The sequence below is a fragment of the Lactuca serriola genome, chromosome 3 (genome assembly GCF_051521515.1).
Source record: "Lactuca serriola cultivar US96UC23 chromosome 3, Lser_US96UC23_V15, whole genome shotgun sequence".
In the NCBI taxonomy this organism is placed as follows: Eukaryota; Viridiplantae; Streptophyta; class Magnoliopsida; order Asterales; family Asteraceae; genus Lactuca; species Lactuca serriola.
Genome location: NC_136410.1, coordinates 242,889,992 through 242,912,494, shown reverse-complemented (window position 1 = coordinate 242,912,494; position 22,503 = coordinate 242,889,992). Strand labels below are relative to the sequence as shown.

The 22,503-nt window shown below is 34.6% G+C and overlaps 1 protein-coding gene, 1 long non-coding RNA gene and 1 pseudogene across 2 annotated transcripts; 2 read left to right on the top strand and 1 right to left on the bottom strand.

Annotated features, from left to right (window-relative positions):
• The first annotated feature begins 805 nt into the window (after nucleotides 1–805).
• Nucleotides 806–4,237, top strand: LOC145093792 (cyclin-C1-2-like). The gene is made up of 10 exons (XM_079032032.1): nucleotides 806–957; nucleotides 1,120–1,346; nucleotides 1,529–1,635; nucleotides 2,278–2,317; nucleotides 2,624–2,668; nucleotides 2,775–2,893; nucleotides 3,012–3,126; nucleotides 3,581–3,625; nucleotides 3,722–3,869; nucleotides 3,957–4,237. The coding sequence occupies exons 2-10, from the start codon at nucleotides 1,315–1,317 to the stop codon at nucleotides 4,059–4,061; spliced, it is 756 nt and encodes a 251-aa protein (XP_078888158.1). The 5' UTR covers nucleotides 806–957; nucleotides 1,120–1,314; the 3' UTR covers nucleotides 4,062–4,237.
• Nucleotides 4,238–5,276: 1,039 nt separating this feature from the next.
• On the top strand, nucleotides 5,277–8,216 carry LOC145094854 (uncharacterized). Its single transcript, XR_013703607.1, has 5 exons — nucleotides 5,277–5,435; nucleotides 5,955–6,065; nucleotides 7,139–7,424; nucleotides 7,516–7,715; nucleotides 7,994–8,216. It is a non-coding gene; the product is annotated as an uncharacterized LOC145094854 (long non-coding RNA).
• Nucleotides 8,217–15,279: 7,063 nt separating this feature from the next.
• Nucleotides 15,280–18,606, bottom strand: LOC145096125 (uncharacterized; annotated as a pseudogene).
• Between the last annotated feature and the right edge of the window lie 3,897 nt (nucleotides 18,607–22,503).

The window sequence follows — 22,503 nt, the reverse complement described above, 5'->3', positions numbered from 1 at the left end:
ACTATTAATATGCAACTTCTTTCAAATTGTTAAGTATTAATATTCTAAATTGAAAACAATAATAACAAATATGAAATGACCATATACAAAGTAAAAATATACAAGCAAACATTTATGATTTCAATGCTAAAAGCATCACCATCTCCTTCACCTCAACCCTTAAACAATGTCATTAATATTAGTTTTTCATTTAATGCATTTATATGTATTAATAACAATATTAATAATAACAAGTTCAAAAAATAGTATTCTTATTTATATAATAATAATAATAATAATAATAATAATAATAATAATAATAAGGGTTCTGTTTGTAGAAAAGTCCTAATATTTTTGTTTACAGAAAAGTCCTAATATTTTTCGTTTACAGAAAAATCCCAATATTTTGGATTAGTTTATGAAATAGTCCCAAATTAATTTGGTACCGGTTTCAACCGGTCAAAAAGGGTCAAACTGCAAATTTTTGCCGGTTTTCGGGACTTTTTCGTTCAAAAAAAAAATCTTGGGACTAAAATGTAACTTTTCCGCAAATACTGGGACTTTTCTGAAGATTTCCCTTATACGATGATATAACTTCATGTATTTATTTAAATCAACGATTATAATTTTATATAACTAAAAAGATCTCTTGACTAATAATTTATTTAAAATAATTGATTAATAATTTTTATTTTTTAATATAAAATTTAATTAATTTTATAACCATAATTTTCACATGTTATAAACTAGTTTTTTATATCTACACAGACATATTTTTTTGGGTTTCGAAAGCTGCAGATATAAAAAATGTACGCATCCTTAGCATCCTTATTATGTGGAAGACACAAAAGAAAAAAAAAAGAAAAAAAAAATTTGCGCGTTCCACCCTCATCGCCACCACAACATTCCATCGGCGCTTCAGCCTCCCGTCGCCGCCTCACCCTCGCTGGTGCGCCGTCCTTCCGTCGCACACCACAGGTAGGCAACGCCCTTCTCGATTTTCTGAAATCAATCAGCTAGGGTTCATGTATTTTGCTAATGGGTTCTTCCATACAGGTTAAAGTTGTGATTTTGCTATTGGGTTATCTTGCAAATGTAAAAAAAAGTCTCATCTTTTTTAAATTGATTGAAATTATGCAGGAAACAGTAAAAAATGGAGGTACCTGTAGTAATAATTTGAAGATTTCAAAGTCAATATTAACATGGTACCAGATTAAAAACCGGGTCGATATCCGAGATCCATATACCGAGAAGATATTCTCCAACGATCTAGTCAGATCCCACCTCATTAATTATTCCTTTTTCTTCACATTCTGCGCTTTTCTTCCGGAAACAATGGCGACTGATTTCTGGACATCCACACACTAGTAAGATTCACTAACCTCGTTTTATTCATCTAATTGCGTCTACTGTTGGGGTTCTTTGAGTTAAATATTCTGTTTAGTCGTAGCATCAGTGCTCCGATTTGATTGATTTCTTACTCGCTACATGGAATTGATTCATTGAACTGATGTTTCTGCTTATGGTTTTTCTGTTTTGTTGTATTTAGCAAACAGTTATTGGACCAAGAAGAGGTCGATGTGGTGCACAGCCTTGACAAGGAAAGGGGAATCACGCTCGAGGATTTCAAACTCATCAAGTTGCATATGACCAATTGTACCTCTCTCTCTCTCTCTCTCTCATGCTATTTCGGGACGTTTTTTTTCATCTCGTTGCATGAATTTTGATAGCGAGAGAATATGATCAGCATCTCTTTAATGTACTTCTAAACGCATAACTGGTTATACATCAAATTGAATTGACATTTATGTGAAGGAAAATGCACTTTAAGAAGCGATGTAGTTAGGCCTTGATAAACGTTACAGATTTTGAACAAAATCGGGGATTCAATATTCATGTGAGCTCATGTTATCTATGTTGATGATTACAATTTACAAGAACTAGTTCTTTTAATGTCATACTTTGACTTGTGGGTCAAAGTCAAACCTGGTAGTTATGAAATTCATATTCAATATAGATTTTGGATTTTTGTCACAAATTGAACTCCTAGAGTTTCCAGTTTTTACTACTTTGGTACAAATTCTAATGTAAACAATCTTCGCTTGAAAATTTAAGATTTAGACATCTACTTTGAAATTAAAAAAAAAAAAAAAAAAAAAAAAATTCAAACTTGCTTTTTTTTATTTTTTTTTTCTGGAATGATTTTGTAAATTATGAATTTCTGGTGCTGTAACTTGTATTTTAACATCTGAATGCTTTACTTCATAACACATCATATTTTATGTTTTTTTCCTACAGATATTGTGCGATTGGCTCAACATGTGAAAGTGAGGCAAAGGTTATCTCTCGATCTTTTGTTATAAATTGCAGGAGATAGCAACATACTTTCATTTTGACCAATAATAGCAATATGTAACTCATAATAGCAGTGTACTTACTTTTTCGTTACACATAAGAGCAATATATTCAATTATATATTCATAATAGCACAACATATTTGCGTCTTTTTAGTTTTTACCCATGCTAACAATATGTAACAAAATATAAGTTCATTGATATTATAGGCAAACAAATAAAATAACGTACACTGCTATTATTAGTAAAAAAAAATGCAAGTTTCTCATTGCATTTAATACTAATTCAGGGTTGTAGCAACTGCTGTAACGTACATGCGACGTGCTTATACGAGGTATATCTATTTCTTTCCAATCTTTTTGTATTTCATAATATCAAAGATTAAAAAAAACATTTAGAACCTATTTATTACTAAATTTTTTCCATATATTTGGTATTAGGAGAAGTATGGTGGAATATGATCCACGTTTAGTAGCACCAACGTGTCTATACTTGGCATCAAAAGCAGAAGAAAGCACAGTGCAAGCAAGGCTTCTTGTATTTTACATAAAAAAACTATGTAAGATTTTTTTTTTTTTCTGAAACTTAATCATCGTGATTTTTTTTTAAATTATTTTTGTGGGTTTTGAAAAGGGTGTCCTAAAAATTCTTCAAATGTTTTGTATTTGTGTTTGTAGATTCTGATGAAAAGTATCGATATGAAATCAAAGAAATCCTTGAAATGGAAATGAAAATTTTAGAGGCACTAAATTACTATCTAGTTGTCTTCCATCCTTATCGTGCATTGTCCCAGTAAGTCTCTTCCACAAAGAATGTTTCTTTTGTGAATATGAAAAATGACCGTTTTACCCTTCTCTCTAGAAATGATGCCGGATTATATTTTTTTGTTTATTTCAGAACGGTTATAAACTCAAATGGTAAATGACCACAATACAAAATATTAGAAACTAAAAAAATCTCAATTAATGACTTAAGTTGAAGATGGTATTTATTAATTTCAAATACAAAAAAGAAACAGGTTTAAAAACAAATAATACCAAAAAAATAAACAAGAAGAATAGGCTGAATCTTGGGAAAGAAGACAAATAATTTTTTATTTATTTAAAGAAAACGAGAGTTTGATCCAATAAGTCCATGTGTTTAAATTAAGTAAAAAAGAAACACCACTGTAGAATTAATGTTGATCAAAATAAGCCAAAAAAATAATGGTGTGACATTGTATTTTAATTTTTGTTATTCTAAAAAGGTTGCTTCAAGATGCTGGGATGAGTGATGCAACTCAAATGATATGGTAAAGATCATTTTTTATTTTTAATTATAAATTAGAATTATTATATATTCAAAACCACCTGTCTAATCCTGATTTTATTTTATTGAATTATTTTAGGGGGCTAATCAATGACACATATAAAATGGACCTAATTCTGATATATCCACCACATTTAATTGCATTAGCTTGCATATATGTTGCAAGTATGCTCAAAGATAAAGACAACACATCTTGGTTTGAACAGCTACGAGTTGACATGAATATGGTGAAATTTATTATTAATTTTGTTATGAATTCGCTTTTTTAGATTGTTATTTATTTGTTGATTTTTTTTTTAATAAAATCTCGACAGGTGGAGAAAATTGCAACGGAAATACTAGATTTTTATGACTACCATAAAACGATATCTGAGGAGAAAGTAAATGCTGCCATGCTAAAATTAACGATGCGGATGTAGACTTAATTAATTAATTAACTACTTATTTATCTGTAACAAAATTAGGATAGGGTTTTTAAGGGATTGTAGATTTGAATGTAATATCATGTGTTTATATGTTGCTTCAAGTTTAGTGAACAATGTGACAATATTAGTGATAAAATTTAGTGTACCATGTATTGTAACAATGTATAAAAGTTGGCATAGAACAATGTAACAATATTAGTGTTTCGACTATGTGAAACGCCAACGAGTATAAAAGTTGTGACTACGTTGCACAAAAAAGGATACGATATCAACCGATTTGATTTGATATTATTTTATCACCGAAAGAAGAAATCAATATTTTTATGCTTTATAATTAAAATGATAGATTTCTTTTATAGATGAAGGATGCTTTATAAGTAAAATATAGATTTCTTATATAGATGGGTATTGAGTTTTTTTAATACAAAAATCTTATCTATCTTTTTTGCAAATGTTTTTATTTCTTCATATTACTAACTCTCTCTTTATTTATTACTTTTAGTTTTTACTTCATAGCTAGGCTCGGGCTAGGGGGGGGGGGGGGGGGGGGGCATTTGCCATAAGAAATAAACAAGAGATATTTGAGTGTTTAAGACTTGAGTTGAATCTCAAAGTTTTTCATCTGTTGAAATAGTTTGTCTATTTCTGAATAGTAGAGTTCTATCCAAAGTATCCAGAATCATTCACATAAGCATCCAATTATTCAACATAATCCATCATCAATATAATCCAACGCTTTAATCATTCAGGTATAATCTTCTCTTAATCTTTATTAATTCCGTCATGTCTTTAATTTTGGTATCAGAGCTAAGTAACGTTCTTATTATTATTTTGCATACTCAATCTTTTGTTCATAAGAATATATGCATATGCAACATCCTAAACATGATAATGAATATTCATCGTTTTACATATCTGTTCATAAAACCATTATTATTGAAGACACTTGTCATTTCGTTGTCAAAGGAATTATTATTTGTTATTTGTCGTTCTATAATTATTGTTTGTATTTGTCGGTAGAATATGACATAAAGTAGTGTCGGTAGGATGTAACATAAAGTGTAAGACCCTCCATAGTCTAGGGGTCTAAAATGTAAATATATGTTTGTCGTATTGCAATCATATCGATTGCAACAATAATTTTAACCGGCTCTTTCGAGCCTATAAATAGGGTCTTTGACCATATGAAATAAACAAGAGATATTTGAGTGTTTAAGACTTGAGTTGAATCTCAAAGTTCTTCCTCTGTTGAAATAGTTTGTCTATTCCTAAATAGCAGAGTTCTATCCAAGGTATCCATAATCATTCACATAATCATCCAATTATTCAACATAATCCATCATAAATATAATCCAACGCATCATTCAGGTATAATCTTCTCTTAATCTTTATTAATTTCGTCATGTTTTTAATTTTGGTATCAGAGCTAAGTAACGTTCTTATTATTATTTTGCATACTCAATCTTTCGTTCATAAGAATATATGCATATGCAGCATCATAAGCATGATAATGAATATTCATCGTTTTACATATCTGTTCATAAAGCCATTATTATTGAAGACATTATTGAAGACACTTGTCATTTCGTTGTGAAAGGAATTATTATTTGTTATTTGTCGTTGTATAATTATTGTTTGTATTTGTCGGTAGAATATGACATAAAGTAGTGTCGGTAGGATGTAACATAAAGTGTAAGACCGTCTATAGTCTAGGGGTTTAAAATGTAAATATATGTTTGTCGTATTGCAATCATACGATTGCAACAATAATTTTAACCGCCTCTTTCAAGCCTATAAATAGGGTCTTTGACCATATGAAATAAACAAGAGATATTTAAGTGTTTAAGATTTGAGTTGAATCTCAAAGTTCTTCCTCTGTTGAAACAGTTTGTCTATTTCTGAATAGCAGAGTTCTATCCAAGGTATCCATAATCATTCACATAATCATCCAATTATTCAACATAATCCATCATCAATATAATCCAACGCATCATTCAGGTATAATCTTCTCTTAATCTTTATTAATTTCGTCATGTCTTTAATTTTGGTATCAGAGCTAAGTAACGTTCTTATTATTATTTTGCATACTCAATCTTTCGTTCATAAGAATATATGCATATGCAGCATCATAAACATGATAATGAATATTCATCGTTTTACATATCTGTTCATAAATACTCATATTCAAAAGTCATTGTTATTAAAAATCAATTCACCAACAATTGAAACAATTGTTGTAAGAAGGTTTTAATATCATTATGAATATGTACTAAGAAGTTAAATTCACAATTCATCTTTCACAAAAGTTTTCAACTCTCCGTATTACAAAGTTAATATCATCACCCCACTATATTAAATTCTAAAAACTCTATACGTAACTTTGAAAAACATTATCATTTTGTTTTTATAAGGTTTAATCATGAGTTTTGTAAGTTTAAATATTAATAAACAAGAATTAAATTTTTTTCATGAAACATTATTAATTGTATATCTAAAATTGAAGCAATACATATAATAAATAATAATATAAATTGGAAACAAGAACAAATAAAAAATCTTGAAGATAAAATAACACAACTAATCTGTTAAATATGTCGCAAGAAATAGAAAAATCACTAATAATAACTACTTCGTTAGTAAAAAGAAACTAAAGATTTCATTTCTAAAAATACACACAACTTATTAATATTGAAACTTTACAAGAAAAAGTAGAAACATTAACTAAATTATTTGCAGCATTAGAAATTTCATCTGAAATTCAGAAAAATAACACAGAAACAAAAAATAATTCAGATAATAATGACGCAGAAGTAATATATGATTTTTCTTTATATGACGAAAATCCTTATTCAAATCCATATAGAAATTCACAAAACAATTATATACATATATTAATTCCCATCGCATTTAGGAATAGTATACTTCTTCAACTTCATACTTTGGCCACACTATTTTATGAGTATTACTTATGAAATGCACACATCTATTCCCTCTTCCGATCAAAATTCCCTAAAACCACAAGTCGACTCAGATTCTTTTTTGGTCATTTAATCATCGAATTTCTATTACAGATAAAAGAGATGGGATTAATCGTTGCAGGCTTGCAGCCTACGATTTCTGTGTGGAGAAGAAAAGGGGTCGCGACCAAACTCTGACTCAGGCATTGATGGGGCTTCAAAGTAAGAAATCACACTTGAATGTATCTGCCTTCAACACAGGAGTGAGAGAGATGTTTTGTGGAGGTTTGGTTAGCCATTGTTATTGACGATGATTGTAAAGGTGAGGAAACAACAGGGATTGTCGGTGTTGTTGTATTTGGGGTCTGCAAGGGAGGTGTTTTGGTCGGCGCCTTCACAGGTCAGCCGCTATTCTATTCTACATATCCATTAATAAATTCATAAAACACATACAATTGGATATTGATATGCGTTTTACTCTTCAAATTCAGGCGTTAGGGTGGTTGGCGGCAGTTCTTGGAGTGTGAAACACAATTCTTGAAGTTATTGTTCATTATTCTCATATGTTAATCCATCCAATCGCAAGTGTGTCGCCCTTTTCAATCGAATTCCTTTTGTGGGTATGTGATATTAGCTTCAATCTTCATAAATACTGCAGATGGCTTGCAGGAACCTGAAGACATTTAGTCAGGTAACAACGATTTGAACCCATTTAAGCCTTTTATATGATTGTGCCTCGTTTGCACTTATGTGTTGTTATATGGGTTACGCTGTTATGCAATGGATCATCTTGATTATCCAACTTCTGTTATACTCAAGGGCCAAGGCAAGATAACATAATAGAACTTGCACTTGCTCTTGCACCTCATATTTATGTCAATTGTTCTATATGTGTTTGACATTAGGGATATTTATGTCAATTATTCTATCTGTGTTTGACATTGGTTTCTTTTACTATTTTGGTGGCAGAAAATACAACTTTGGACTGGTAAAGAGCTATTTAGATATGAGAGATTATCCGAATCTTATTGTTACTGAAAAGAGTTGCACTAACCCACAAGGATGGACTTTACTCGGTTCTTCTTAGGGATTACAGGCCAGATGAATGAGGTTTTTATGTAGTAGAGTTTGTTTTTGTGAATGTTTTATAGTTATAGTAATGATCCACCTGATTGAAGTCAATTTACCCCAATGGCAGCTGTTTTTGTGAATGTTTTATAGTTATAGTAACGATCCACCTGATTCAAGTCAATTTACCCCAATGGCATCCGATTATGATACTGGAATTCAAACAACCTTGTATGTTTTTTTACCTGAAATATGATAGTTAAGGATCAGTTAATTGTGAGTATAAGAAAAAAAATTGTCCCAAGCGAAGCTTGAGATCACCTACTAGTTTTAGATTAAAACGAAAACAATCATATGTTGAAGATGATTATCAAACTCAATATATTTATGGACCACCTTCATTAGAAGAAATTTTTTTATATAGACAAGGAATGGTTAAAAATAAACAAAACAAATGGGAAAAAAATACCTCCACAATACATACCCAAATTATTTACTTTCCCAACAAATTCAGATATTCTTTTTATTAATTGTGATCAAAATCCCGAAGCAAAAATTCAAGAATGGAGTAATAAAATGGGAGTACAAATTCAGTTAATTGAAGAATTAAGAAATTTACACCCAACACATCTTCTTAATTATATCATTCATAAAACACAAGGTAATGCATATCGTTTTCTCTCATCTCTTGACGAAACTGAAACAATGATCATAACTACTACTGATTCTATGGAAACATTTAAAAATATATTAAGTCGTCTTATTCAGGAATTCATAGGAAAACAAATTGAAGATAAAGTATCACAGGAAGCTTTTCAATTAGAATCGTTATGGCATTTAACAAATCTACGAATCTGTAATATGTATTATCTAGACCCGTTTATATGCGAATATTCTGAACATTATTATAATTTAGGTTCCACTGGAAAAAAGGTAGCATTAGATATGTTTTATCAAAAATTACCATCGTTAGTAAGCCAAAGTGTAATAAAAGATTTTCAAGAAGCCTTACAACAAAATAAAATTGCAGATACTCTAGGAGCACGAATAAGTATACTAAAAGCATGGATGCAAAAAAGATGTTTAGAACAAAAAACCACACAAGATGCAAAAATTGATTTATGTTGTGAAGCCCTTTCTAATAAAGTTAATCAATATGGTTGTAAAGATAATAAAAGACAACGATATAAAAATAAAATTTGGAAAAAACAAACTTATAAACCTAAATATAAACAATATTATAAAGAAGGAGAAAGAAAATATTTTCGAAATAGAAAGCAATATAAACAAAAATATCAATCTAAAACAAATTATTGCCCATCAAATAAAAAGGATTGTAAATGTTGGATATGTCAAGAGGACGGGCATAAAGCTTATGAATGTCCAAAAAAGACAAAGAGGGAAAAAGAAACAAATTTATTAAAAATTGCATATGATCTAGGATATGAACCTATAGAAGATTCAGATATAGATTCAGACATAGATATTTATGCATATACAATTGATTCTGATTCAGATGCAGATAAATAATCCTATAGGGAAAGCATTATTGGGATTAGAACGTAAGGGAAACCTTATATCTAACCCATCCGAAGTATACATTGAAAAAGCATACAGTGGTATAAAAACACCACCAAAAAGCATACAATAATAAAGTATACAGTGATTTAAATATATCACCAAAGCATACATTGATATGAAAATTCTCATATCATCATTTGAAATATTAAAAGCAAACAGATATAAGCAATCATTTAGGTACCTAAAAGGCGCAAGTATTCAGACAGTAGACATATTGACATGGAAGCAATCATGAAGCAAATACAACACCAGCTCAAACAGAAGCAGGAGCAAAAAGCATCATTAATTAGACAACTTGAAGCAGTCAATCGTGAAGAAGAGCAACTACAACAGACACTACAAATTCTATCATCTTATTCAGTATCTAAAGAAGAGGCAGCTAGCAACTCAACAACAAAGCAACCAAAAGAAGACATTCAAGAAATATCATCTGATGGCAGTCAGTCATAAACAATACATAAAACAGAAAAACAACATATGACACCAAACCAAGAAGAATATCCACCACTTCAAACCAGATTCGAATTACGCACAGATTCTAAGTATCTACTTGGCTTTTGGCGATATAAATTACAAGAAGATTATTGTCGAGGACGATTGATTCATTGGCAATTACAATTACATCAATTTCATCCATAGCTCAAGTATATTAAAAGCGCCAACAATCATATAGCAGACACATTGACAAGAGAATGGAAGCCATCATAGCGCAACAACTAAAAACCTCCTTACTCAAAAATGGAAGAAACACCGTTCATGGAAGACTAATGTCAGCAATGACTAAAGCACACATCATTCAGAAATATCTGTCCTTTCGGTGGCGGGAGGAATGACGCAAGCAATGACGTATAAAGCCATTATTATTGAAGACATTATTGAAGACACTTGTCCTTTCGTTGTGAAAAGAATTATTATTTGTTATTTGTCGTTGTATAATTATTGTTTGTATTTGTCAGTAGAATATGACATAAAGTAGTGTCGGTAGGATGTAACATAAAGTGTAAGACCCTCCATAGTCTAGGGGTCTAAAATGTATATATATGTTTGTCATATTGCAATCATACGATTGCAACAATAATTTTAACCGGCTCTTTCGAGCCTATAAATAGGGTCTTTGACCATATGAAATAAACAAGAGATATTTGAGTGTTTAAGACTTGAGTTGAATCTCAAAGTTCTTCCTTTGTTGAAATAGTTTGTCTATTTCTGAATAGCAGAGTTCTATCCAAGGTATCCATAATCATTCACATAATCATCCAATTATTCAACATAATCCATCATCAATATAATCCAACGCATCATTCAGGTATAATCTTCTCTTAATCTTTATTAATTCCGAATTGTAATTATTTGTAATGTAATAAAGTGTTGGTAGATTTGTAATTATTAAAAAGTGTTGGTAGCATACGAATATATTTTTCGTAACAATGTGAATCTGATGTGACATAAAGTTAGTAAAGTGTGTAAAACCCACCATAGTTTAGGGGTCTCAAATGTAAATATAGTTTAGGGATAATGACTTGAAAGGGTAACGAACTTTCGACTTTTGTCACATTTAGTCACTAAACTTTTTTTCGTTATCTATTTGCCATTGAACTATTGAAACTGTTCATATTTTACCCTTATGATCGGTTGTTACCGGTCATAAGGGTAAAATGTGAACAGTTTCAATAGTTTAGTGGCAAATAGATAACGAAAAAAAGTTTAGTGACTAAATGTGAACAAAATCGAAAGTTCGTTTCCCTCTAAAAAGTTCAATGACTAAATGTGAACAAACTTCTTATTGTATTATGTTTTAGCAAATTATTTATTTTTGTTTAATTGTAGCAACATTTGTTGATGAAGAAATCTATGAAATAAAAAAACATAATGTAACATCCGGATTTCCAGGTATCATAATTTAAGTATTTTTCTTTTGAGTTAGGAAGAGAGACTCGACGAGTTGACGCCTCAACTTGTTGAGTAAGGTCGCGACTGATGACTCGGATTAATGAATGGACTCGATGAGTCGGTGAGGCGACTCGACAAGTCCGCGTTGTTGGTAGAAACCCTAAATCTTTGGGCCCGAGCCATATTTAAAGGCACTTATGGCCTTCAATTGCGACTACCTTTCCCATAAGTGAGAACCCTAGCGAGCTTGAGTGTGTAGAGTGAAAGGAAGAACTATCTTCAGCTTTTTGGTGTGATAGATCTAGACCCTTCTAGGTCCAGAGAGTCGAGAATATGAAGCTTTAGTAGAGTAAACCTTGGGGTTCGAAGTTAGGAAGCATTTATGGGATTTTTATGGTATATATAGTTATCTTCATCTTACACATAGATATGAAGTATTTTATATAAATTACGTGCTATGTGTGCATATTATTTGAATACTTGCTGTCTATGATGGATGAACGATTTTATACATGTTTTAAAAGATTTAAACGGTATATTTATTTTATATCTACAAATATGTTGCGGATGAAACATGGGTAGATGAAATAGTTGGTGTGTGATGAAATAAAATGATGAGAGATAGGTGATGACAGAAAGGTGATGATAATTAGGTAAATAGATGATGATGAATATGTGATGTAGGATGAAAGGAGATACCATAACCTTAACCGACAATGTGGCGATGTAGTCATCTACCAGAGTATAGATGGCGACCATGGACTATTCTAAACAACCCAGTGGAAACACCAGCAGGCCCATAACCTGTAGGTGATGAATTACGAGTTCAGGCGATGTTGTAACTACGTATTCATGCGATGATACTCTAACCCCTTACTATGAATTACGAGTTCAGATGATGTTGTAACTACATATTCATGGGATGTCACAAATTCCGCATGCAAAACTAATGGTCTTAATTCACATCAGTGAGAATGGTTCATTTTTTTGTAAAACCAAAATCAGATAAGAAATTTTGATTTTTCATTTTGGAAAATGTCAAACCATTGGTTTTTTATTTTGGTTTTGGTTTTTTATTTTTTTTAAATATATTTTCAGGGTTCTGTTTTTTTTTTTTTATTTCATAGATTTCTTCATCAACAAATGTTGCTACAATTTAACAAAAATAAATAATTTGCTAAAATATAATACAAGAGAAAGTTTGTTCACATTTAGTCATTGAACTTTTTAGAGGGAAACTAACTTTCGATTTTGTTCATATTTAGTCACTAAAGTTTTTTTCGTTATCCATTTGCCATTGAACTATTGAAACTGTTCACATTTTACCCTTATGACCGGCAACAGCCGGTCATAAGGGTAAAATGTGAACAGTTTCAATAGTTCAATGGCAAATAGATAACGAAAAAAAGTTTAGTGACTAAATGTGACAAAAGTCGAAAGTTCGTTACCCTTTCAAGTCATTATCCCTATAGTTTATTGTATTACAATTTTATTTCATTTTATGGAGCTTTTTATTAGAGTTTTATAATGTTTCTATGATTCAACACATAAGCAATATTTACGTGTCTTTTATATAGTTTTCCTCTCCTATTTAACTGAAAGATCATAATTCTTTCCAAATTATTTGGTGTAAACTTCAGCCATTATAAACAACAATTATAAACATCAGAGGTGGCTTTGAGGGTGTATGAGGTGGCCGACCAAATAGGACCCATGTCGTGGAAGGAGTTTTTACATACGATTCAGTCCATTGTCCAACAATCAACAATTTGGTAATCCGAAAAAAAATTTCATGTTTTATTCCAATTTCAAGAGCTCTTGCTACAATTGAAAAGTCTAACAACTCATATTTTAAAAATTAAGATTAAATTAAAAATTGTATTTGGGCTAATAATATGGTAATGTAGATTGCGACAAGCAAAAACTTTTGTTTGTTTGCTTCTTCTTGTTGTTATTTTTCTTTCTTTTTTTTTTCAAATTTATGACAACTACAAAACTTAAGCAACGTTTCTAGTTTTTTGGTTTTCTTATTCTACTGAACTCCACTTATCCTTTATGATTGCACTCCCGCTCTCATCTTTTATTGTAGACTGAAATTAAACAAGTATTCCATTATTTTTGATATCTGAATTTTATGACCTATCGTTTTTATATTCTGATTGTTGTCACTAATTAATGAACGTAACACACTAACACACATACTCTAAACGATTGAATTTCTAACTTCACGTTAGTGCATTACGAAATGTGATTTATGTTTTGAGTGATTTCTCTAATTGCTACTTCCCACATGTTGGGATATCACCAGCTTAACTCCGTCTCTTTGAAGGATGGAATGAAGGGCCTGAGAATCACAACAAAGGAAAGAAGATCGTCAATCTTCGTCCGAGAGGCAATCCCGGAACGAAGCTCCGACAAGCAAGTCAGTTTGTCACTTAGAAAGAAGGTGAAAAAGTGTTAGACAAGTGTTTAAGGGTTTATTTCTTGATTCTTTCTCTTGGAGGAGAAGGGACCTTTTTATACCTGTGGTCGGGGGGGGGGGGCAGATCCCGAATATTATCTTTTACCTTTTCGAGATTGGTAGGGATGGATAGCCTTTGATTGGTAGATCGTGCTCCGCGAGTAGTCGTTTGCCATTGGTGCAGGGTTGGCAGGAGCAGTGTTCTGAGTGTTACACCTGTCGCTATGAGAGACGATTGGTACTATTTTGTCTTTGACACTGGCTTTGGTGCTTGGGCCCTAAGGAATGAATATGGGATCGCGAGAGTGAGGGCGAGAGCGAGGACCCGACGTTAGACGTACGCCGCTCTTTGCCCAAACCGTCTATCAGACTGGCGGTTCTGCTATTTTTGACGTATTCCTGGTGGGATACGTTAACAAGTCCCCTAGGCTAGTAGACGTCATCGTTTGGTTAGGGTAGATAAGTAGTTCTAGCTTACATCTGGGCACACATTTGGTGGGAACGGTTCATGACGTGTTTCTAATGTAATAGAGTCGTCTGGCGAGATAGCGTCGTTTCGTTTCGATTTTTTTCAAGGGCCCTCTATCTTTAGGAACGGTTATACACTTTCTCTCTCCATAATTCACTACAAGAAAAAAGGCCTTTTATGACGCTCATTGCGCGTCGTAAAACGCTCAGACGACGCGCAAATGCGCGTCAAGGAAGGCCCTGTCATAAAGAGAGACGACGCGCTTTTGCGCGTCATCTATAGACGACGCACATTTACGACGCTCATTTATGACGCGCATTTACGACGTGCGGTTATGACACGCAATGCGTATCAAGGAAGGCCCTGTCATAAATGAAGACGACACGCATTTGCGTGTCGTAACCTTACGACACGCGTGTTTATGACACGCAATGCGTATCAAGGAAGCCCTTGTCAAGAAAGGCCATGTCATAAATGAAGATGACACACATTTTTGCGTATCATAATTTTAAATGTTCTAAAAAAAATATATTTATATATTTATTAATTTTTAAATTAAATTTGCATTTAATGTCTCATAACAAGAAAATAAAATACCATATATAAAAAATACTATCCATTACATAAAATTTTTTGTCATACAAATAACAAACTGTATTTTATATTCATACATATGATTACATTATTCATTAAAAAAAACATATACATACATCTTCCCCTAAAATGTTATTACATGATGTTGGCCACTTCATTGATGGATCACCAAGAGGAAAAACAACAACTAACCTAAATGTTCCATGATGTGCCGATACTCATGTCCTGTAACTTTAAATAATAATAAATATTAATTGGAAGTAGTGATAAGTTATTAAATCAAACATACCACACCAACACTGTTTTTGACAAGATTGCCTCTGTTTTCTGCACTTGCTTGATGTAGCATCTGTTTCACAACCAATCCCCCCATGCTGCAATACAATATAATAATATATTAACAAGAATACCAAAATGGCTAAAAGAGAAATTCTTCTGTTTTTTCTCTTTCATTCTTAATTAAATATTTCAACCTATGAGTTACAAATACAACAGGTCGATCTCCAATACGTGCTGCAATAAGCTTTTCCAACAGCATCGAGCTAACTTCCTACAAAATTTCACATTCCAATTTATTTACATTTCCAATAACCAAACATCTCCAAATCTCATTTATTTTTTAAATATATTTCTAATAACACACCACAAACCTGAAGAGGCAAGCTTGATCCAGACCATTGTGTAAGATTCGTCTGCAAAACAAAAGATATAACTCAAACTTCATTTACAATTTACAATCATGTTTTTATACAAAAACAATTTATAATTTTATATAATCACAAACCTTGTACTTAAGACTAAACAAACGTGCATGAGGGAAATCAGTAGAAAGCCACTCCCCTGGCCAAAAAGTCCCATGTTTTCCTGCCTCTTCATCAATCTTTTCCACAAGCCCAGATTTAGATGATGACTTGTTTTCAGATAACCTCCAAGTCTTGTAGGGCCCACCACGAAGCCCATGAACAAAAATAACATCAAGTGAAGGACTCTCTAATCCACCTTCAGAATCATTATTATTATTATTATTATTATTCCTTCCTTTTCCAGAGCATTCCTAATGACTCATTCCAGGGTTAATCAAAATAACATCAAGTGAAGGACTCTCTAATCCACCTTCAGAATCATTATTATTATTATTATTATTATTCCTTCCTTTTCCAGAGCATTCCTAATGACTCATTCCAGGGTTAATCAAAAAAATCGTCTCACCATAACGAGCACAACCATGATTTTTAGAGCCATTATTTCCATCTCCATCATCATCATTATCATCATTACAGAAGATGTTCAACAATGTTGCTCTAGCATAGCTTTGAGTTTTCAGATCACTACATATCTTTCCATTTGCACATTCATCAAGCCAATTACACCAATCTTTATCTTCCAGTATCATTTTTTTAACTTTTGGATGAACTGAAAGGACCATTAACAATCGAGCTGCATGTCTACGGACATGAGCTGTAGGTGGGACCCGGACACTAGACGGGTCCCGGGCATCAACAACAGATGAATCGCCATGATCATTGGCTTCCATGTCTCTTGATGCATCATATGCTTCAATTGCTGATAACTTCTCATAATCATCACTTAATAAAAAGCGGCGTAACAGAGGAATTATGCCATAATCGATTATTTTCTTTTGAGAAATTAAATCATCACTGCAGATTTCTGTCATTGCTTTGATACCCTTTAAAGTTGCAAGTGCAGAATCTAAAGCATTCACTTTAGGGATATTTCCTTTCTTTAGATTTTTGTATGTGTTAATAAATGGTTCAAGGGTAAGAAAATCTTCCAAAGCAAATGAATCACCATTGACTGCTAAGTTGACCACAACACTAGCCAATTGGTTCACACTTTGGGTACCAGAAAGTACATTTGCCTGATCGATTTGTGTCTGCAAGAGAAGGGTATTTCCATAAATTACCATAAACAAAAAAGAAAAAAAAAAGTAACAATGATACAAACCTTGACTTTGTCCCTAGGTTGAGCACTCCCTTTAAGAGATAACTTTCTGGATTTGAGAATGTCTGAAAGCATAATAGCTAACCAACCTTGGGAAATGGGAATGGAAGAAGGCCCATAATCTTCACAGATACGAGAAAGGATTGTGATTGCAGAAGATCTAATAGCATCAGATGAAGTTTCCCTAAATACCCATGGAAGCAGAATGCAAGACCACTTTTGTCCTTCTTCAAGAGACAAACGCATGTCCCCTGAACAAAGTGATTCTAACCCTTTTGCTAATGATTCTTGAACAGACTTATGATTCATAGTCCTTTTAGCAGTCTCCCTCATTAAATGAAGACCTTTTTCCATAACTACCCTTTGAGCACCAGGGCACCTCTCGAGAGATAGTAAAAATGCAGATAAAGCCACACGAGTTAAAGAGATATCATCGGCTTTGCTTGCTTGAGAAACGGTTGTAAGAAGGGTAGAACTCCAATCATAAACAAAATCATTCATGGGGAGATTTTCGTCTTTTAACGACAACTGAGCTACTAAACTCCCGTGAAATTTCACGGATCTTTCAGGAGCAATCAATGCAGACATGACATCATGTCCATTGAAGTCGAGTTCTTGGATATGGGATCTATTTACATCTGATGCCATTGCCCAATTTGCTAAAGCCCATGCAGCAAAAGGAACATCGGACAACTTAATAACAATAATAATACCTCCTAAAAATAAAAATGCACAAGAAACAACACATCATAATGGGATTTGCGAGCAAACAGGAGAACATGATGATTTCCTGCATGCAACCGTTATATCAAGTGTTTGAAGCTTCCCGTAGTCCTAATTACTATACCATCAGTTCATTTTAGGAATAGGAAAAAGGGAAAATTGCATCAATGTTATAGTTAAATAAAATCTTACTGTGAGCATCTTGGCTGGATCAAAACTTTGCATAGGTGGACAAGAACCAAAGATCTTGTGAGTGAGCTAAAGAGCAAGCTGTACAACAGGTAGTTTGCTGTCAATTTCTTGTATCAAATCAGCTGAAAAAAAAATATTACAGAGTATAAGAGTTCCAATTTTTGAATTAAAAAAATGAAACCATCTATCCATTCAAATCCTTGGTTTAAAATAAGAAAAGTAAATTAGCTGCAAGATTTTAGAGAATATTCAAAAGATGTATAAACTTCAAGCTATCCATGAACAGAGAGAGTCGATATGGGATTTTATACTCAAACAACCTTTATACTCTCAGAGTTGTACTCCATCTCTAACATCATACTCTCATTATTGCCCTAATTAGAACAAGAGAAGGGGCAAAATTATCCCATGGAGAATCAGAGCAACCCATAGGAGTATTGCCACCATAACAAGGAGAAGGTAATCGTACATCAGATGAAGCACAAAGTAACATTGGTGATGGTGAAGGAATGGAAATAAAACAGAAAAAAAAAACAGAAACCCTAACCAACCTTGGTCGTTGAGATGATGGTGGAGCTTTTCCCTTGACGCAAAACCCTCCATGGTATCAAGCTCAATCTCTGTAGCCCTACGATCTGCCATGTCCAAATCTCTCTCGTCCTCCAGAGAATCGTCCAACCCAACCGACCTTCATAGCCATTTCTATTGATTTCCAACTCGATATCATAAATTATGTTTCGACATGAGAGTGTGGGGAGGTTTCAAGAAGAACAGAGCAGAAGCAACAACGCAAAAGATAACATTAGGTATCGAGGGCTAATCGAGTTTGATTAAAAAGGTTATAAAACTCGTAATAAAGGAAGACAAACCTCTGGAACAAATAAAGAAGTAGAATGTTGATGGTGATTGACCATGGAGTTTCGAGACCTTGACTTTAATGGAGCTACTGTTCTACTTGATATGGAAATCACTCTAAATTTGTAGTTGTGATACAACTCTTCTATTGATTGAGAGGCTGAGAAAGTACTTGAGGAACTGAAGATCGAGGGAAGTAGATGAAGGGTTTTTGAACTGAAACCCTAGTTCCAACAATAGTCATGGTTCCAAAAACTGTACCCCTTTGATCAATTTCATGGCCTAGTGACCAAAAAACCTTCGATTTCACTAAGAACCGGAACCCTAGTTCCAACAATAGTCGATTTTTGGTATTTGATTGAGAGAGAGAGAGAGAGAAGAACGATTAAAAGAAGGTAGAGGAGAGCATGGCGGGGTTTTTAATTTTTTCAGAATTTCATTTCCCCTTTTCCCCCACTATTAAAGGATGGAACGCGCGTTCCATTAAAAAATATAAAGCGACATCCTTAGACGACGCGCATTTTATTATAGGTGCCCTCCGTGTTTTTTTTAGACACTAATTTAAGGGCGCGCAATAATGCGTGTCTTCTATCCTTAAATTTTTTGAAGAGATGACATTTTTCTAATGTCACTCTCCTTTGCGTAACATAGATCAATGAGCATCGTATTTTGCGCGTCGTAAAAGGCCTTTTTTCTTGTAGTGATTCGCCGTCTCATCCTCTTTTATCGCTTCTCCTTTCTCCCACATTCTTACTCTCTGATTCTTGATGGCCTTTGTTAGATCTGGAATCGCTCCTACATCTGAGGAGTTTGAATCTCTTCAATTCCGGTTTGGGTTCATGCCTGAGCATGGAATTCAATTCCCATCGGAAGGGTCTACAATTTATCAACCGCTAGTGGGGAAGGTGGGTATTCTGGTAGTGATCTTCGAGGTCGGGTTTTGTCTTCCTGTTTTTGATTCTTCGACGAGGTTATGTGAAAATATGGTTTCTATGTTCACGAATTGACCCAAAATGCTATGAACAAGATAGTTGGGTTTGAGTTACAGTGTCGAGCGTTGGGTGTGCTTCCCCATCTTCAAGCATTCCAGTCTTTCTTCAATTCGTCTACCCATTCGAGTGTTCACATTTTTTCTCAGCTTTGTAACACACATTCCTTCATAATTAACCAGAAAGCGCCTCGGAAGAACTGGCAGGATCGGTGGTTGTGGTTTAACATTGATTTGGTCGGGGCTAGCTATCCTCGTGTGCCCATGAATTCGGATCGGGCACCCAACCTATCAGTGGTGTAACACTCTAAAAATTCCAACCAATTTAAACTTTTCAAAAACAACCCAATTTCATTAAGTTATTACAAAAAGGTTTTGAATACATTTATTATCAGAGTATTCCCAGAACCATATCATAAAACATAAACATGAGGAGCGATACGATCACGCCTTTTCCTTGCCACGGTCTCCTGAAGTACCTGAAACGTTAAACCATACTGTGAGCCCGAAAGCTTAGTGAGATACCCCCAAAATACCAACCACATATACCATACACATAACATATCATAACATAACAGAACAACCATGCACTTTGGGTCTACTGTGTGACTGGTTCGCCGCACCGGGCCTTCAGTCCACCTGGTCCACCCTCCGAGTCTAGCCATATACATCGAGTCTGCAGTGTGGTTGGTCCGCCCGCACCGGGCCTTCAACCCTCCTGGTCCACTCTCTGAGTCTACAGTATGAATGGTTCGCCCGCACCAGGCCTTCAGTCGGCCTGGTCCAGTCTCCGAGCCTCGACATGTCTGGTCCGCCCTCATGGGGCCTACAGCCTATCCGAACCGCTCGCTGGGCCTTCTGAATATCCGGCCCGCCCTAGGTATGTTGGCCTACAACACAAAGCAGGACCCGCTTTAACCCAACCCCAGTCAACCAACCATGTGCACATAAACATATAATCATATAACAATTAATCACCAATCAACCGATCTAGCAGATCACATACATAGCATACTCTAACCAGGATACCGACCTAACCAGTCACAAACATAGCATCATCCTATATTCCAGGATTCCGACCTTAACCAGGTCTCTAACATATACCATCCTAACTACCAGGATGCAAACATATAGCAAAGCAATAACATAACCACTACCCGAATTTCCATCCGATAAAGGGCCGGCCTTGGTGCCTTAGACCCTGTCGATATAGTGAGGATAACTCACCTCGCAACTGCTGACTGAAAATATAAGATCATGCTGCTCCAACCTCCGACACGAACTCCACCACTGATCAATACCAAAAGTCCGAACTCAATAAATACCAATAATTACCAAAATACCCCTAAAAGTCAACTGGTCAGCTCTCGGTCAATGTCAAAGTCCTCAGTCAAAGTCAACCTTCCTGACTGACTCTACCCGCTGAGTCAACCCACTGACTCGTCGAGTCCCTATACTCAGAAACTCCCAATCCACGACTCAACTTGCCGAGTTGCCCCAAGACTCGTCAAGTCCAACCAACTCTGAGTCACTTCCTTCTCAACTCACCGAGTCGTCCCTCGACTCACCGATTCACTGCTCAACTAAACAAGTTAGGACTTTACCACCAGAATCGCCTAGTCCAAGAACAGACTCGTCGAGTCCAAGGCAATCTTCAATAGACTCGCCGAGTTGTTCTTCCAACACGTCGAGTTCCTGCCTATCTTCATCCAACTCGCCGAGTTCACCCAGGGAACTTGCCGAGTCTCTTCATTTCTCATTCCATACAGAGGCGTTCCAAGTCATGCAGGGGCTCAAATCTCTAGATCTACCCTTCTACATGCCATTCCTCACGTAAAGTGGCAAACTTTACGTAAACTTTAGGAGCTATGCCCAAAATTCTCTAGGGCTAAGGCTAAGGACAAAAGAGCTTCACCAACAACTCTTATACAAGAACTTTATGACATATAGAACCATCACAAGCTTAGATCTGAAGTAGCATCCTCAGATCCAAGCTTCTATCTCGAATTAGATCTCATATCAATCACCATACATGAATCCATGAAGAAATAGATTAAGGAAATGGTTCCTTACCCCTGAAATGAGCCCAACCAGCTGTAGATTTCTGATCTCCCCAAGCTTCCTGATACAAGCCTCCAACCTTCAAGCTTCAAGCACCAAAGATCCTCCTCCAAGCTCTATATCACTCAAATGTGGGGCCTCCTCACGAATTAGGGTTTTCTGGATCTCAATGAGCAGCAAAGAGGCTGAGGGGAAAACATAAGGTTCCTTATATAAGGTGCAAACCCTAAAAAATAGGGTTTCTCATTCTAGCACCGACTCGCCGAGTCCAGCCGCCAACTCGCCGAGTTGGTCACTAAACTCGTGACCAAAACCGCGACTCGACTCGCCGAGTCTATCCATGGACTCGCCGAGTCTATTCTCCTTAATTAGACCAAGCACCCTGAACTTGCACTTCTAAACTCGGGGTGTTACAATTCTCCCCCACTTAAATTAGGCTTCGTCCTCGAAGCCTGCAGCAACACATCCCAGATGACACTCTTTCAATACAGCCCCTGGTCTCAACCGACCCAGGTTCCTCCAAACACTGCTATGAAACCCCTATAAAGTCAACTCTTTCTCACAGAGTCACGAAAACTGCTTCAAGCCTGACACCGACTTCTTTCTCTGACAACAACACTTATCAACCAACCCAT